At 40.1% G+C, this 18824-nt stretch overlaps 1 protein-coding gene across 1 annotated transcript in view; it reads right to left on the bottom strand.

The window, feature by feature from the left end:
- Nucleotides 1-8590: 8590 nt before the first annotated feature.
- The window catches only part of LOC133052200 (histone H2B type F-M-like), a 35271-nt gene continuing 25037 nt past the window's right edge, over nucleotides 8591-18824 (bottom strand). Inside the window, exons 3-4 of the mRNA XM_061136968.1 lie at nucleotides 9012-9104; nucleotides 8591-8975 (exon numbers count right to left, since the gene is read on the bottom strand). Coding sequence (XP_060992951.1) covers nucleotides 8591-8975; nucleotides 9012-9104 — 478 coding nt within the window. The remainder of the gene's footprint in view (nucleotides 8976-9011; nucleotides 9105-18824) is intronic.

An 18824-nucleotide genomic window follows, 5' to 3' on the forward strand; every position in this document is an offset into this window, starting at 1 on the left:
GTAGTAGAGCCTGAAGTCAGGCAGGTTGATTCCTCCAGCTCCATTCTTCTTTCTCAAGATTGCTTTGGCTATTCCAGGTTTTTTGTATTTCCATACACATTGTGAAATTATTTGTTCTAGTTCTGTGAAAAATACCATTGGTAGCTTGATAGGGATTTCATTGAATCTATAGATTGCTTTGCATAGAATAACCATTTTGACAATATTGATTCTTCCAATCCATGAACACAGTATATTTCTCCATCTGTTTGTGCCCTCTTTGATTTCTTTCATCAGTGTTTTATAGTTTTCTATGTATAGGACTTTTGTTTCTTTAGGTAGATATACTCCTAAGTATTTTATTCTTTTTGTTGCAATGGTGAATGGTATTGTTTCCTTAATTTCTCTTCCTGTTTTTTCATTGTTAGTGTATAGGAATGCAAGGGATTTCTGTGTGTTAATTTTATATCCTGCAACTTTATTATATTCATTGATTAGCTCTAGAAATTTTCTGGAAGAGTCTTTAGGGTTTTCTATGCAGAGGATCATGTCATCTGCAAACAGCGAGAGTTTCACTTCTTCTTTTCCTATCTGGATTCCATTTATTTCTTTTTCTGCTCTGATTGCTGTGGCCAAAATTTCCAACACTATGTTGAATAGTAGTGGTGAGAGTGGGCACCCTTTTCTTGTCCCTGATTTCAGGGGAAATGCTTCCAATTTTTCACCATTGAGGGTGATGCTTGCTGTGGGTTTGTCATATATAGCTTTTATTATGTTGAGGTATGTTCCTTCTATAACTGCTTTCTGGAGAGTTTTAATCATAAATGAGTGTTGAATTTTGTCAAAGGCTTTCTCTGCATCTATTGAGATAATCATATGGTTTTTATCTTTCAATTTGTTAATGTGGTGTATTACATTGATTGATTTGCAGATATTAAAGAATCCTTGCATTCCTGGGATAAAGCCCACTTGGTCATGGTGTATGATTTTTTTAATATGTTGTTGGATTCTGTTTGCTAGAATTTTGTTAAGGATTTTTGCATCTATGTTCATCAGTGATATTGGCCTGTAGTTTTCTTTTCTGTGTTATCTTTGTCTGGTTTTGGAATTAGGGTGATGGTGGCCTCATTGAATGAGTTTGGAAGTTTACCTTCATCTGCAATTTTCTGGAAGAGTTTGAGTAAGATAGGTGTTAGCTCTTCTCTAAATTTTTGGTAGAATTCAGCTGTGAAGCCATCTGGTCCTGGGCTTTTGTTTGCTGGAAGATTTCTGATTACAGTGTCGATTTCCTTGCTTGTGATGGGTCTGTTAAGATCTTCTATTTCTTCCTGGTTCAGTTTTGGAAAGTTGTACTTTTCTAAGAATTTGTCCATTTCATGCAAGTTGTCCATTTTATTGGCATAGAGCTGCTGGTAGTAGTCTCTTATGATCCTTTGTATTTCAGTGTTGTCTGTTGTGATCTCTCCATTTTCATTTCTAATTTTGTTAATTTGGTTCTTCTCTCTTTGTTTCTTAATGAGTCTTGCTAATGGTTTGTCATTTTTGTTTATTTTTTCAAAAAACCAGCTTTTAGCTTTGTTGATTTTTGCTATGGTCTCTTTAGTTTCTTTTGCATTTATTTCTGCCCTAATTTTTAAGATTTCTTTCCTTCTGCTAACCCTGAGGTTCTTCATTTCTTCCTTCTCTAATTGCTTTAGGTGTAGAGTTAGGTTATTTATTTGGCTTTTTTCTTGTTTCTTGATGTAAGCCTGTATTGCTATGAACCTTCCCCTTAGCACTGCTTTTACAGTGTCTCATAGGTTTTGGGTTGTTGTGTTTTCATTTTCATGCATTTCTATACATATTTTGATTTATTTTTTTTATTTCTTCTATGATTTTTTGGTTATTCAGAAGCGTGTTATTTAGCCTCCATATGTTTGAATTTTTAACAATTTTTTCCCTGTAACTGAGATCTAATATTACTGCACTGTGGTCAGAAAAGATGACTGGAATGATTTCAATTTTTTTGAATTTTCCAAGACCAGATTTATGGCCCAGGACGTGATCTATTCTGGAGAAAGTTCCGTGTGCACTTGAGAAAAAGGTGAAGTTGATTGTTTTGGGGTGAAATGTCCTATAGATATCAATTAGGTCTAGCTGGTCCATTGCGTCATTTGGGGATGGTCTTGATCCCTGTCTCCTGTACAGTGTCACAAACCCCTGTCCATAGTTCTTCAGGCACTTTGTCTATCAGATCTAATCCCTTGAATCTATTTGTCATTCCACCGTATAATTGTAAGAGATTTTATTTAGGTCATACCTGAATAATCTGATGGTTTTCCCTACTTTGTTCAATTTAAGTCTTAATTTGGCAATAAAGAGTTCATGATCTGAGCCACAGTCAGCTCCCAATCTTGTTTTTGCAGACTGTATAGCGCTTCTCCATCTTCGGCTGCAAAGAATATAATTAATCTGATTTTGGTGTTGACCATCTGGTGATTTCCATGTGTAGAGTCTTCTCTTGTGTTGTTGGAAGACGGGGTTTGCTATAACCAGTGCAGTCCCTTGCCTTTGCCCTGCTTCATGCTGTACTTCAAGGACAAATTTACCTGTTACTCCAGGTATCTCTTGACTTCCTACTATTGCTTTTCAGTACCCTATAATGAAAAGGACAACTTTTTGGGGTATTAGTTCTAGAAGGTCTTGTAGGTCTTCATAGAACCATTCAACTTCAGCTTCTTCAGCATTACTGGTCAGGACATAGACTTGGATTACTCTGATATTTAATGGTTGCCTTGGAAACAAACAGAGGTCATTCTGCATCCAAGTACTGCATTTCAGACTCTTTTGTTGACTATGATGGCTGCTCCATTTCTTCTAGTGGATTCTTGCCCACAGTAGTAGATATAATGGTCATCTGAGTTAAATTCAACCATTCCAGACCACTTTAGTTCGCTGATTCCTAAAATGTTGACATTCACACTTGCCATCTCATGTTTGACCACTTCCAATTTGCCTTGTTTCATGGACCTAACATTCCAGGTTCCTGTGCCATATTGCTCTTTACAACATCGGACTTTCCTTCCATCACCAGTCACATCCACAACTGGGTGTTGTTTTTGCTTTGGCTCCATCTCTTCATTCTTTCTGGAGTTATTTCTCCACTGATCTCCAGTAGCATATTGGGCACCTATGCAACTGAGAAGTTCATCTTTCAGTGCCCTATGTTTTTGCCTTTTCATAGTGTTCATGGGGTTCTCAAGGCAAGAATACTGAAGTGGTTTTCCATTCCGTTCTCCAGTGGGCCACATTTTGTCTGAACACACTGTCATGACCTGTCCGTCTTAGGTGGCCTTACACGGCATGGCTCATAGCTTCACTGAGTTGGACAAGGCTGTGGTCCATGTGATCAGGTCGGTTAGTTTTCTGTGATTGTGGTTTCAGCCTGTCTGCCTTCTGATGGAGAAGGATAAGAGGCTTTTGGAAGCTTTCTGATGGGAGAGACTGACTGAGGGGGAAACTGGGTCTTGTTCTGATGGGTTGGGCCATGCTCAGTAAATCTTTAATCCAGTTTTCTGTTGATGGGTGAAGCTGTGTTCCCTCCCTCTTATTTACCTGGGTCCAAACTATGGTGGAGGTAATGACGATAATGGCGACCTCCTTCAAAAGGCCCCATGCATGTACTGCTACACTCATTGCCCCCAACCCTGCAGTAAGCCACCACCGACATACATCTCCACTGAAGACTCCTGGACATTCCCAGGCAAGTCTGGATCAGTCTCTTATGGGGTCACTGCTCCTTCTCCTGAGTCCTGGTGCACACAAGGTTCTGTTTGTGCCCTTCCCGAGTCTATTTCCCAGTCCTGTGTAAGTTCTGGCTGCTCTATGGTGGGGTTAATGGCAACCTCCTCCAAGAGGGCTTATGCCATACCCAAGTCCGCTGCACCCAGGGCGCCTGCCCCTGCGGCAGTCCATTGCTGACCCGTACCTACACGGGAGACACTCAAACCCAGTTCTGTCTCAGTCTATGTGGGGTCTCTGGGTCCTGGTGCACACAAGGTTTGTTTGAGCCCTCTGAGTGTCTCTGGCGGAGATGGGATTTGATTTTAAACGCGAATTTGCCCCTCCACCGTCTTGCTGGGGCTTCTCTGCCCTTGGACGTGAGGTATCTCCTCAAAGTCTCTCCAGTGCCTACCATCTTGCTGGGCTTCTCCGACCTTGGACGTGGGGTATCTCCTCAAGGCCACTCCAGAGCCGCACAGCCATGGAAAGCAGTATTGGCCAACATGCTCCTGTATTCTTGCCTGAAGAAATCTGCTCCCTGACAGAGAAGCCTGGCAGGCCACAGTCTCCAGGGTCACAAAGAGTAGGACACTACCAGAGCAACCCCATGTGCAGAGGCACAAGACTTTTTTTGCCTGTGGCAGCTCTGCCCCAGTGAGAGTTGACCGTGATGGTGGCACAGCTGCTTGGCTTGCAGGGACTCTGGCAGCACCAAGTGTGCAGGGACATGGACTGCCTACACTGCAGGAGTTATGGCCTTATCAGAGTCTTTTTTTGAGCCTCTTGTAGCTGACGATCAGAAGGCCTCTTTGGCCAGTCTTTCTCCGTAGCTCCACCCATTCAAGCACTTAGAGGGATTCCTTACCTGGGGACCTTCTCTGTTGTTTGGCTCATCAGGCACATATAGCAGCCACCCCACCCCCACCCCACCCCGCCTGGGGTCCTACTCTGCAGATTGGCACACCACAACTTAAATGCACACCCTGGGTGGGGTCCTACTCTAAATTTCAGTGTGTCAGGTGCTTGCTGGGCCAGCCTCTCTATTGTTCATCTGCCAATGCTGGCACTGTGAGGAGAGAGAGGCTATGGTGATGGCTCCACCCCCAAACGTGACTCAGCAGTATCACCTAGCTTCCATGACTGCCTGGCTTTCCTCCACAGGCACTTCCCACTATAGTCCCCTCCCTCACATCCCCTTGATCAGTCTCTCCACAGTCAACAGCAGCCCTCACTTTGGGATTGTTCCACAATCTCTAAACTCCAGCTACCAGCCACTGCACCTTCCAGGGGATCTGCATCCCAGTCTTGGGTATGTATGGTTGCAAGGACTGTCTGATTCTCATTCCATTTAGGCTGCCACAGATCAGCTGTTTCACTCTCAGCCTTAAATGTTTCTCCTCTGACTCAGACAATTGCCCTGATGTGGGGATTGGACCCTTGCCTCAGTTCCCCCACCTGCCGAGGGCAAGTCCAGTCCTACTAACACTCCTGTTTTTTCCCCTAGTTCCTTCATCCTACCAAGGTTTGGGTGGGTCTATATATTATTTTCCACTGGTCAATGACTTCTGTCCACTCTCAGCTCGTGTTCTGCATGTACTTCTGCATATGAAGGTGTATTCCTGATGTATCCGTGGAGAGAGATGTAATCCATGTCCACCTATTCCTCTGCCATCTGGTTCTCCTGTATGAATTTTTAAAACAATTTCAAAAACCAGGAAATTAGAAAATTGAAATGTGTGTGAAATATTTGTTTTGCCATTTCTGTACTATGTATCAGTCCCCATTTATATATTTAAATGTTTGATTAACTAGGATATGTGGAAAATATGTAAATAAACTGGGATAAGTGGGGAAAGTATAATAGAGGTAGTGGATGGGTATATCAGTTTCTTCACTTTATCTATTGCATATCACACATAAACTGCTTCTGAAGAAATCCATAGTACACTTTGGGAGAATGAGAATAAACTGGGAAATGAAATTGCTAGGGAAATAATTTAGAACTTACTGAACTCTGTCATGACTGACCTAGAGAAAACACTAGACTTGGGGTCAAGAGGTTGGAATTTTGTAGATCTTCCTAGCTTTTCTCTCATTGTTTTGCTGAAAGTCACATCCTTCACAGATTTCTACATCCAATAACAGTGGTACTGATAAATTCTTTTTAACTTTAAAAATTGTATGGATGTATTCATGAGTTGCAATATTATATTTGTTCAGGTTTACAATGTAGTGATTCAGTTGTTTTATACATTATACTCTGTTTACATTTATTATTAGATAATGGGTGAATTTCTCTGTGCTGTACAGCATATCCTTGTTGCTTAAAGTTCAAAATGAACAGTTTAAAATATAATGAAATATTAACTTCTAATGAAAACCATTGTAAATTACAAAAGACTGAAATTCAGAGTGCTTTCTCTCTCTCCAAGGATGTAGTAAGCTTGAAATCAATCTTTTAAAAAAGAAATAGGAGAATAGAATTATGGACATGGGGAAAGGGGAGGAGAGGGTGAGATGTATGGAAAGAGTAACATGGAAACTTACATTACCATATGTAAAAAGATAGCCAATGGGAATTGGCTGTATGGCTCATTGCTCTATGGCTCAAGAAACTCAAACAGGGGCTCTGTATCAGCCTAGAGGGATGGGACAGGGAGGGAGATGGGAGGGAGTTCCAAAAGGGAGGAGATATAGGTATACCCTAGGTTGATTCATGTTGAGGTTTGACAGAAAACAGAAAAATTCTGTAAAGCAATACTCCTTCAATTTAAAAATTAATTAATTAAAAAATAAAAACTATCTCAAACACAAAAAAAGGAATAGGAAAATCAGCAACTACTTTGAAATTCAGCAATATACTTGCAGAAATAAAAATGTCAATGCACCAAGAAGAAAATACAATGGACATTAAATTCAGTAAATATTATCATAAGCAATAGCAGTCAAATACTGGAGGTAGAAGAAGGAGTCATCTTATTTCTCTTAATTGCTGAATATCCTCCTCCTTCTTAATTTGATGCAAGGAGCTAGAGACATGTCCCACAACAAGAAATGGATGCATGCATGTGCGCTAAGTCTCTTCAGTTGTGTCCGACTCTTTGTGACTCTATGAACTGTGGCCCACCAGGCTCCTCTGTCCCTGGGAATTATCCAGGAAAGAATACTGGAGTGGGTTTCCATGCCCTCCTCCAGGGAACCTTCTCCATCTAGGGACAGAACCTGGGTCTCCTGTGTCTCCTGCATTGCAGGCAGGTTCTTTACTACAGCACCACCTGGGAAGACCCAAGAAATGGATGTGTGCATGCTAAGCCACTTCAGTCGTGTCTGACTCTATGGATTGTAGCCCACTAGGCTCCTCTGTCCATGGGACTTTCCAGCAAGAATACTGGAGTGGGTTGCCATGACTTTCTCCAGGGCATCTTCCCAATCCAGGGAATGAATCCATGGCTCTTACGTTCCCCACATAAGGCAGGTTCTTTACCACTAGCACCACCTGGGATGCCCAAGAAATGGATGCCTGTACTTAAATCGCCACAGTTAAAAGCAAGTGCTTGAATGGAAAAACATCAGGGAAACTATCACCCCACGTTCCCGCTCCACCTCTAGGCTGAGTGTCACAGGAAGGTTGTTATTTGTTCAGCCCTCCTCACTCCACCATATGTTTGGCCAATTGCTTTGGCTCATGGGCTACCAGTCCCTCATTGGCTGCTACTGTGGAGACTATGGCTACATTCACTGTCACTGGACTATCCCATCAACCCCGAAAGTTTGTAATTCAGTCAGGATTTTTATTTTGTTTTGTTTTGTTTTTTTTTTAAAAAAACAAAATGTTCTAGGTTGCAAACAAAATACAAGATCAGAGAAATCTGGATAAGGTAATTTCAGAAGATATGGTGCTTGATTCCAGAACTTTAGAATTTAAGAAAATAAGAATTTTACACTGTGTTTGAGTCCTATTTTACACATGGAAGTGAATTGGGATTGAAGGAATAGAATGGGTAAGTGTGATTTTTATATCTTCTACTGCTGGTGCAGTGATAAAGAATCCGACTGCCAATGCAAGAGATGAAAGAGACAGGGCTTCTATCCTTTGGTCAGAAAGAAGCCCTGGAGTAGGAAATGGCAACCCAGTTCAGTATTTTTGCTTGGAACATTTCATGGAGAGAGGAGCCTGGCGGGCTCCTGTCCATTGCGTCAGAAAGAGTCCGACATGACTGAGTGACTGAGCACACATATACACATACGCTGCTCTTTGTGTGCATGCGCGCTACCTTGCTTCAGTGGTGCCCGACTCTTTGCAGACCCTATGGACTGTAGCCCACCAGGCTCCTCTGTCCATGGGATTCTCCAGGAAAGAATACTGGAGAGGGTTGCCATGCCCTCCTCCCAGGGATCTTTTTGAGCCAGGGATAGAACCTGCCTCTCCTGTGACTCCTGCACTGCAGGCGGATTCTTTACTGCTGGGCCACCCGGGAAGACCACACTGTTTTTTATCGGTTGCTATACCCCATATAAAAATCTCTGGATGACACCTAAATCTAGATGGGAGAATGAAAATGAAAAAGGCCAATGAAACTTTTAGGGAGAGAATTTTGACCATAAAGATCCCTAAAATCGCTGAGAAACCATGAATAGGAATAACCATTTAGGAAAGTGACGAGTTGCAACACCTTAAGAAAAAAGTACATGATTTTCCATCGAACAAATGGCACAACCGACACATATTGAAGCAAAGTTAATGAGGTCTTATTATTTTCTTTAGGGGTAGAAATGCTTTGAATATGCATTATAGGGCCTAAGGGGAGAACCCTTAAGTCTGGTTTGCGACAGATAGTTCTGAGGCAGTTCATTTGTGGGTGATGTATCTGATGACCGACTTGGTGGCCGCGGACACGGCATACTTGCCCATCTCCCCAGGCAACAGAAGACGCACAGCTGTCTGGATGTCCTCACTCATGATGGTACAGCGCTTGCTGGAGCGGGTCAGGCGCCCGGCCTCTTCGGCAATCCGCTCAAACATATCCTTCACGAAGGAGTCCATGATGTTTAACGTTTCGCGGGAAACACTCAGGCCTGTGTGCACTTGCTTCAGCACCCGGGGGAAATAGGTGGCAAAGCTTACAGACTTGTTCAGACGGTAGGAGTGGCCACGGCGACGGCGACAGCAACGGCGACGGCGACGGCAACAGCGACGGCGACGGCGGCCCTTAGCTGTCTTCTTCTTTGCCTTTCTTGGCTCGTCATCACAGGGCTCTGGTTTGGAGAACTCGGAGATCTCCATTTCGGAGGTGCAGGTTTCTTTAGTGACCAGGCTTTCCTCAGAGTTCTCAGAGGATGGTTCAGCCATGGCAGAGCCACCACTCCCCACAGGTCAGAGGGAAGAACAATGAGGCGGTTGAAGGCCGTTGGCCGAGTTTATAAGCCCTGCTTGCTCTGACGTCACAGACACTGTCCCTATCTGATTGGATGAAATGCCAAGGCAGGCCTGTTACTATGGCAGCCCATGTAACTTCTCACTGGATGTCCCACCTCCCAACTCCTGCCGTGCCCCTTGCCCACGTTTAACCCCCAGTCAGCCAAACTCAGTGAAAGTCACCTAAGTTGAAAAATGAAATAATCAGTTAGAGCTTCCTGAGAGAGTATGACTGACCTCCATATCTCAAACTCTTTCAGGCACCAGAGTGACTCAGGTCACTTGGTGGACATTTTACTCCAACACAGAACCTTCTCCTGATTGAAGCAGGAGCAGAATGTCCTGGCTTCCTCAGCAGAGTGCTCCTGAAAATCATAGGAATTAATTGACCAGCTATTATCTCCAAAATTTATCAAAACTAGTGATCAGTATGAAGAGAATGACAAAATCCCACTCTCCAAATATAGAACACAAACAGAAATAGGAATACTTACACATACATACTAAAAATATTTAACATTTTGCAAATTTTAAATTGTTTTCTCAAACATTATTTAAGTCCCCCAAGTACCACACATATTGGAATTTATTAATGATTTATAGTGGTTATTTCTCAAAAAATGATCACTCTTATTGCTGAAAAGCCTCCAGGATGAGAGAAAATGAATTTAAAAAAAGAGAAATAAAACACCTAGGAATAAACATACCTAAGGTGGTGAAAGACCTGTACTTAGAAAAAATAATACCCTGATCAAAGAAAGTGAAGATAGTACAAACAGAGGGAAAGGTTTACCTTGATTATGGATTAGAAGAATTGATATTGTTAAAATAAACATGCTATCCAAGGCAATCCACATACTCAATGCAACTGCTATGAAAAGACCAGGGCATTTTCCACAAAGCTAGAACAGACAATTTTAAATTTTGTATGGAAAGATGAAAGACCCTGAATCGCCAAAACCATCTTAAGGAAGAAGATCAGAACTGGAGGAATCAGGTTCCCTGACTTTGAACTATATCAGGAAACTACATTAATCCAATCAGTATAGTATTGGCACAAAAGCAGGCATGTGGAACAGAAGAGAGAGCCCAGAAATAAACCTATGTGCTTATGGTCAATTAATCTATAATAAAAAAGACAAGAATATACAGTGGAGAGAAGACAGTCTCTTCAATAAGTGGTGCTGGGATAATTGGATAGCTACTTGTAATAAAGTAAAATTAGAACATTCCCTAACAGCATATACAAAAATAAACTCAAAATGGACTAAAGACCTAAATATAATACATATATTATGTAGGAAGTCATTTGAAGAAACAGAATCCATTAGATATATTAATGACCTGTGTTTCTTTCACATTTGTAAATTCAGAAATTAAATGAACACGTCAGTTATTTAAAAAACATTAAAAATATGAAACAATTGGGTTTTGAAGAGATAACTGGGACCTCAAAGGTCTCTGATAGACAGGAAATCTAGGATGGAGAAAGGAAAAGCAATTTGATATTGAAGATTGGAAGGGGGAGTAACACTAGTAATTATTCACTTCAGTTGATGATTGAGGAAATAAGAGCCTAGTGAGCAATCACCTTGCAATGTTGTGGTTCACTGTAAAGGCAAAAGAAGGCAAATGGCTTCACGACTGAGTTAATAATTGCAAGTCTCAACTCACGGATGATGGTGTTGATAGGATAGGCATACCCCATTCAGAAACCTTTTCAACATTAGCATTGTTTATGGATTCACTTATAAAGAGGACCCCAACACAGCATAGAAGTTAAGTGCAACAAAAAATTCAGGAAAAAAAACTCATTTCACACTGCCTAGAATCAGAAGTTTCTACCCTAATTCATTCAGATGATCTAATGTCATTCTTTTTCAGCCCTTATTCTCTTCTTTTTGAAGTGGAAAACCTTCATTATTTTCAGCTTAACATCATAGGGATGGTGAGGACATTCAGTCAGAGAAGCTAAAATGTTCACATTGACTCCATGTCAGCCAAGGAAGGACTCAAAACTGATAGCCACAGTCACTGAGCCACCCTACAGCGAGGTTATCCTGACTAAACCAATAATGGTCTTCCTGGGGTGTTCAGGTCTGGTAACAGTAGAGTAAGAATTATGATTATTTATCTACTTTATTGTTCATTTTATAAACCTAATTAAGATCATTTAAATATTATGTAAGTATTAGAAAATGGCCAAATAGTAAAGAATCCACTTGCAATGCAGGAGACTCAGGTTCAATCCCTGGGTCCGGAAGATCCCCTGGAGTAGGCAATGGAATCCCACTCCAGTGTTCTTGCCTGGAAAATTCCACGGACAGAAGAGCGAGGCAGGCTACAGTCCATGGAGTCACAAAGAGTCGGACACGACTGAGTGACTGACACTTTCAACACTTTCAAGTATTCTAGAGCTCCTGTACAAAATGCTAGTGATTGGGTCAATTAAACACATTTATTTATTGTCTCATACTTGCGGAGGCTCTAAGTCCAAATCAAGGTTTCATCTGAGTTGGATCTTACGCAAGGTGTGAATGCATAAGTGGCCTCCATTACTGGCCACTTTCCTTGGGTTGTAAATATCTGAAATTTCCCTATACCTATCCACATTTTCTCTCCTATATGTATGTATCTATGTCTTATTTTCCCTTTTTATATGGCTATAACTCATTTGGATTAAGACCTACTCTAATGAACGTATTTTAACTTGATTACTTGGTAAATACTCTATCTCCAAATATGATCACATACGAACACATATGAGTGTTTATGGCATAGATACATTAATTTTAGAGGCACAAAATCAACCCATAGGAGATATGCATTTTGAACTAATTATAGGCATATCGCCTGCCTCTTCCATCTCATTAAGAGAACACTGGTGACCACTTATGAGAAACAAGGTGGCCCCACCACAGTCATTTTCACAATTCTGTGAATGTTCAGTAATTTCATTTTAGTATTTGATTTCTTCTTCCCTCTGTGAGGGAGAAGATAGTCTGTCATTCTCAATTGTTACAAAGTATTCGCTACACCTACAGTTGTAATTATTTCCTATTGTGTAGGACATAAGAGCCTGTAAAGTACGCCACTCTCAGCCAAACACTGAGATAAAATCCTGATAATTCAGGAAATCAAACTTTTCCTGAGCCCTTCAGGAAATGGACAGGGCTCTACAGGACAGAAAAGAAACAAAACAAAACAGAAGACTTTCTTTAAACTGGCAGAACCTCATGAGATAAATAAAAAGAATTAAGGTCCTGGGGCAAGATACTAGAGAGAGCCTCCCTTAGTAGTACAGGTATGAAGTGGACAGTACCTATTTCATAACGGGCAATGAAGGTCTGTACTTTTTGGTCCAATATGGAAGAATTCTGATAAGCTATTATACCTCCAGGGCTCTCTTTGGTCAATGCAGTAAATATTTAGGATAAATGAGACTCATTGCCAAAAATATTATTTAGTATTTTGTGGAAAATTAGAGAAATCTTATGAGAGAATTTTTTTAAAAGAATATGATTCCCAAGGAGGCCAGGAAAATCTTCCACCAAAGCAATGTTAAGAAAATATCTCTAGGTGGGACCTTGAGATGATCGTAGACAGCCTGAATATAACTTTGGAAATGAAAAGCTAATTTCAGAGCCATTGCATTTTTGAAAAGCGAACTCTAGACCCATAGGAAAGAGACAGTATTTCACAGAATTATTTCATTTCTATTGTGCTCATTGTTGTTGCTTTCAATATCCCCATATTTACCAATGTGACATACGAATATTTTTCCAAGCAATTTTTGTCCATTGCTATTATGTGTGAATTCCTGTTAAGAAACCTAACCCACTAGCATATTTTTATTGGGCTAGGTGTGTTTTACATATAGTGAATCCAATAATCAAATGCAGGCATTAGGAAACCAGTTTTACAACTGCACCATGCAGGCCTTGAAGACAGAAGTGCATGAGTGACTAACACTTGACACCTAGGAAGGAGGGAGGGACAATGGGGTTCAATGTTGAAGACCAAGAGGGGAAATGAGCATATATAATTGTTCACTTCAGAGGGTGATTGAAGAAAACAGCCACCTAATGAATAATCATGATCTAATGGTGTTGGCTATTGCACATACAAGTTAGGACAAGGGTTTTCTGCTTAAATAGCAAACTATAAGTTTAAACCCTAGGGAAACAGTTCAAATTTTTTTCAACATAATCTGTATGATAGTAAGCCAGAAAGATAAAGATCATTACAGCATACTAACACATATATATGGAATTTAGAAAGATGGTAATGATAACCCTATATGCAAAACAGAAAAGAGATACAGAAGTACAGAACAGACTTTTGAACTCTGTGGGAGAAGGCGAGGGTGGGATGTTTCGAAAGAACAGCATGTATATTATCTATGGTGAAACAGATCACCAGCCCAGGTGGGATGCATGAGACAAGTGCTCGGGCCTGGTGCACTGGGAAGACCCAGAGGAATCGGGTGGAGAGGGAGGTGGGAGGGGGGATCGGGATGGGGAATGCGTGTAACTCTGTGGCTGATTCATATCAATGTATGACAAAAGCCACTGAAATGTTGTGAAGTAATTTGCCTCCAACTATTAAAAAAAAAATTTGTATGATAGAATTTATTGTAAAGTATAAACGAGAGCTGAAACTCGTTCTGTTCAAACTATTGCAGATATAACTGCAGTATTCCTCTGTATAGAGGCATTGTGAAATTCATCAATCTTTGAGAAGTGAAGATAAGCAGAAATCATATAGTATGGTGGGCCTGATGCTTGAGCAGGTACTTTGTCATGCACCTGAGGGAAATTTGTTTTAAGTAGGAGTAATAAATAAGGTTACTGTGCTTGTGGAAGTAAATAGCCTGGCTTGTGTAATATATCCATCTTAAAAATCAGAGTCCTTTACCATATTCTGGTAGGTGAAGGGCATTACCCAGAGCCACATAGCTACTGAATTAGAACTGACACCAGGGTCCAGGTGATTCCCTGAATCTCACTTCAGTGTCTGATCCATTAGGCATGGTTTTGCCTTTGAGTGATTCTATCAGAGGATAACAAAAACCATGCTTCTTTTGATGAACCTGTTTGATAGGAAACACCTCAATATAAAAGAATAACCTTCAATGATCTCAAATCTCCATTTGGAAATTAATTCAAGTAAAGAATGTTTAATGAAGTGTTTCCCTTAACCATTCTCCAATATCATGCAAGGACAGCTTCTTATGTATTTTCTTCTCCCTTAATGTTTTCCTTAAAGCTACCCCATTTATGACTCTGTGGAAATGCACTTTTCACAATTGAGAAGGATGGATTCCAACTAAAATGTCAGGTGTTGGAAGACCCAAAAAGAAGAGAACCTTGAGGAATATGAGAAAACTCTGTGTCCCTAGGTCAGAAAAATTAGATATTCAGACCAGGTGTGTCTGAGTTCCTTTCACCAAGAAATCTGTACTTACATTCTCCTTGCTGTCTACCTGTGTGTTTCTTTGTCTGTATACATGGCCCTACAAGTGGAAGAGGATGTCTATAATCATTAGAAATTTCAGTCCACTTTAGTGTGAAAGCTGTGGTATGCAACATAGGATTCCACTAAATAGTAGGTGTTCTCTCCTAGTAGTAAGTAAAGAGTAAACCAATCCAAAGACAATCATCATAGTGTAGTGAACAAAACACTTATTTCTATGGCCATACCCTGTGTATGTCACCCAGAAACATCTCAAGAAGCTTGTCTTTGATTTCAGTGGCTATTGGATTCAGGAATATTGCTCATCCCTCAGTACTCCTTCCAATGAGAGGTCCTATCTGTTTCCCCCTCCTCTTGAGTGGATGAAGCCTGTGATTATTTTGAGCAATGAATAAAATGTGGTGGAAATTATATTATGCCAATTACAGGACTATGCTTTCAGAAGAAATGTCCTTCTGCCTTGCTGTTTGAAGCCATAGGGATAAAATGGAAAAGGTCATTTTATCCTGCTGGACCTCTCCACAAGAAAAGAGGCCCCTTTCAGCACCAGGTATGTGTGTGAAGGTTGCCTGGAACTTTGCAGTGTAGCTTAGATATCAGGTGGTTATCACTGAGTGATCTTAGGATGGCTTATATTTTTAAAGGATATTTACATTTAACATTTGGAAATTGTTTGTGTAAAAAAATTGAAAATCCTCCCATTATAAATTGTAATATACAAAGTTATATTAAACAATATTTTAAATACTCAGATGTGCTTGCAACATGGCTCAAATCAGTAGACGGCTGAGACACACACATATTTCTAAATGATTGATTATATCCATAGGGAAAAACTGGACTTTCTTTCTCATAAGAAAGCAAGGACCAAGGAAAATTCTAATTTTTGTCCTTAGCTATGGGTGAGGAATAAAATGTTGCCTAAAGAATTTGTAACCAAAATAGTGCCCTGGTATAGCTTTGGTGTTCTAATTAATACTATCAGCATGGCCCAAGTAATTTCTGTTTGCAAACTCATATTTTTGGCAAATGCAAATCTAATTGCATCTAGAGGAGCTTAACCCTATTGAGGATTCTACAAGTATTCCTACAGTTAAAGCCCCCCTAAACAAATACAACTTCCCCCTCCAAAATGGTAGCATCAGCATAAACAATAAACGAAGTTGGAAACCTGTAAAAACTTATAATCAGATACAAAGTACAAAAAATGTACTTAACACATTCAAATAGATGATAAGATACATAAAACATGAGTAATAAATAGCTAATTATCAAAAGGCAAATAAGCTTTCTAGTACTGAACATCATAACCACTGGAATAGAAGAGTAAAGGAATTTTAAACAGCTGAGACACAAATGGAGAGAGAATATATGACCTATAAGATAGATGAAAGAAATACTACAAAATACTTCATAAAGAGTATAAAAGGATTAAATGGAGTTCAAGAAACATAAGAAATGGACTAGGAAAATACATCTCCTTGGCATGTCAGAAGTGACAAACATTTCTTGGAAGTTCCTTTACCATAGTTGTTTTGTCCTTAGTTTTCACTTTCATCTCAGGTTCAAAGGATTTGTTAACAAAATAAGCCACTTGTTATGTAAAAATAAATAATACAAGTATTTATTAGAGAATAATCTAACTTACTTGAAATATACTAACATTTAAAAGAGAGAGAAATAGGACAGAGAATACCAAATTGGATTTTGACTAACATCCAGACTTAAGCAGAGTTGGGAAGTCTCGTGACACAGCACATCTGGAGCTCCAATTGGGAAAAGGTCCCAGGTAGCACTTCCACTCCAGGGGTGAGACTTCAAAGATGGCAGTGCCAGTTTCCCCTCTGATAATTCCAGGCTGCAAACTGATTATCATCATCAATATGTGAACAAAACTATAGCTCTGGTATTTTGCAAATATTTTCCAGTACTGTTTGCTTTGTTCTACCAATCTTGGAAATGTTACTAAATCCAGAGAGTGGTTGGCCAGACCTCCTCCAGGGACTTAAATTCCAAGATCCTCTTCCTATCTATATATTACACAATAGATAACAGATTCTCTTCCACAGTCACAGCAGATGTGGCTGACTCCCACAGCAGTAGTCAGGGCAGTGTCCTGGTAGGTCAGAAGCAAGGTCAGAGGCCTGTTCTGCTTTGTCTCTGAAGCCTAAACAAGACTTAATATAATTTCCCTAACAGTAGTGTCTATTGTTGTAAATATCATAATTTTTCATGTTGTCTCCAATGTCTTTTTTTCCAAATTAAGTTCTAAGAATGATATGGTCTTTCGTGTGCAGGACATTTATGCACTCTCATTGCCCGAGAAAGGGATGGGAAGAAGACAGGTGTGGGCAGAGGAAGAAGTGCATATCTAATGCTGACTCTCCAAAATTATTTTCTGATCCCATACTGAATTCTGAAGGTAAGATGAGCCATTAGTCACTTTACACTGGCCCAACAGAGTCAGAAATTTATACCACCTCCTTGATCAGTCCTTATAAGTGGGCAGACTCGAGAAGTTCAATGCAGCTCTGTGCGGTTGAGGTACACCTGAAGTGGCTTATGACTAAGGAATAGCAGTAAGTCTGTCCTTGTTGTGGTGTTCTGAGTGGTCCATCTTTGAGTCTGTCAAAGCCTTATCATGATACTTAGGCTAGGAATGCAACACTATGTGTGTTGTTGCTTACTCTCACTACTTGTTTTCTGCTTCCATTTGTTTATGAAAGGAGATTTACTGTCATTGTCTTTGGCATTGCTCTGTAGACAATGTGTCTTTTTGTTTGCTAGTATGATCTATATGCTAACTTTGTCTGTAGCTTTACTATGATGTGTCCAGGTGTGCTTCCTGAATCTATGGAAACATAGCCTTCCTAAATTCTGGAAAAGTATCAGCTGTTTCTCTGTGAATATTATTATTCTAAAATTTAGCTAGGTTACCACTTCTGGCATGCCTATAAGATGTACTTAATACCTCCTTAGTATTAAGTCCATTTCTTAAGTCTCTTGCCATCTCCTTAATCTTTTACTTCATTTATCTTTCTATGAGGTAGTCTATATAATTTCTTTCATCTACATTCTAAATCAACAATTCTCCATCCAGCTGTGTATCTTCTGCTGTTTAAAATTTCTTGGAAGAAATTTATAAGAATACAATAATGTTAGGGAATTTTAACACCACACATACAGCAATAGACAGATAATTTAGATAGAAAATCAATAAAGAGACAGCAGTGGCCTTCAATGACATGTTAGTCCAGTTGGATGAAATAAATATTTATAGAATATTCCATCCAAAAGCAGCAGAATATACATTCTTTTCAAGTGCACATGGAACATTGTCCAGGATAGACCACATGCTATGCCACAAAAAATGCAAGTCTCAACAAACTTAAGAAAACAGAAATTGTACCAAGCATTTTCTGTAACCACACTGTATGAAAGTAGAAAATAATTACATAAAGTAAATGCAAAAACCACAGACACAGGGATACAAAAGAATATTATAGGAAAAAAACCAATGGATCAGTGAAGAAATCAAAGAGGAAGTTAGAAAATACCTGGAGACAAGTGAAAATAAACACACATCTTTCCAAAACCTATTGGAAGCAGCAAAAGCATTTCTAAGAGGAAAGCTTATAGCCGTACAGGTCTACCTCAAAAACCAATGAAGATCTCCAATAAAGAACATAACCTACCATCTAAAGGAATTAGAAAGAGAACAAGCCAAGCCCAAGGTCAGCAGAAGGAAGGAAATAATAAAGATCAAAGAGGAAATCAATAAAATAGAGACAGGAGAGAAGCAGTAATTTGAAAGGGGCCTAGGTCAGACCCACCTACTGATCTTGAAATGTCTCTTGGAAGGGAGGAGAAATCTGGAGCTCACTCTGGGGGGTGGAAGCAATTTTGGAAAGATTTTTCTGCCACATGGACACTGGTGCTGTATCATTTTGACATCTTCCCCATGGCTTATAAGTCTCACAACCAAGCCTTGCTCCTGACCACAAGCCTATGGGCACCAGGATTGGATGTCTCAGGTCAAGTAACTGGCCAGGCAGAGACACAGGCCCATCCACCAGTATCCAGTTTGCCTCATGATGCCCTGAGCCCACAGGTGCCACTGGACACAACATTGTCCACCAGAGTGCCTAGGATCTGTCCCACACATGAGAGCACAGGCACTAGACGTGGGACA

Source organism: Dama dama, chromosome X (genome assembly GCF_033118175.1).
Source record: "Dama dama isolate Ldn47 chromosome X, ASM3311817v1, whole genome shotgun sequence".
In the NCBI taxonomy this organism is placed as follows: domain Eukaryota; kingdom Metazoa; phylum Chordata; class Mammalia; order Artiodactyla; family Cervidae; genus Dama; species Dama dama.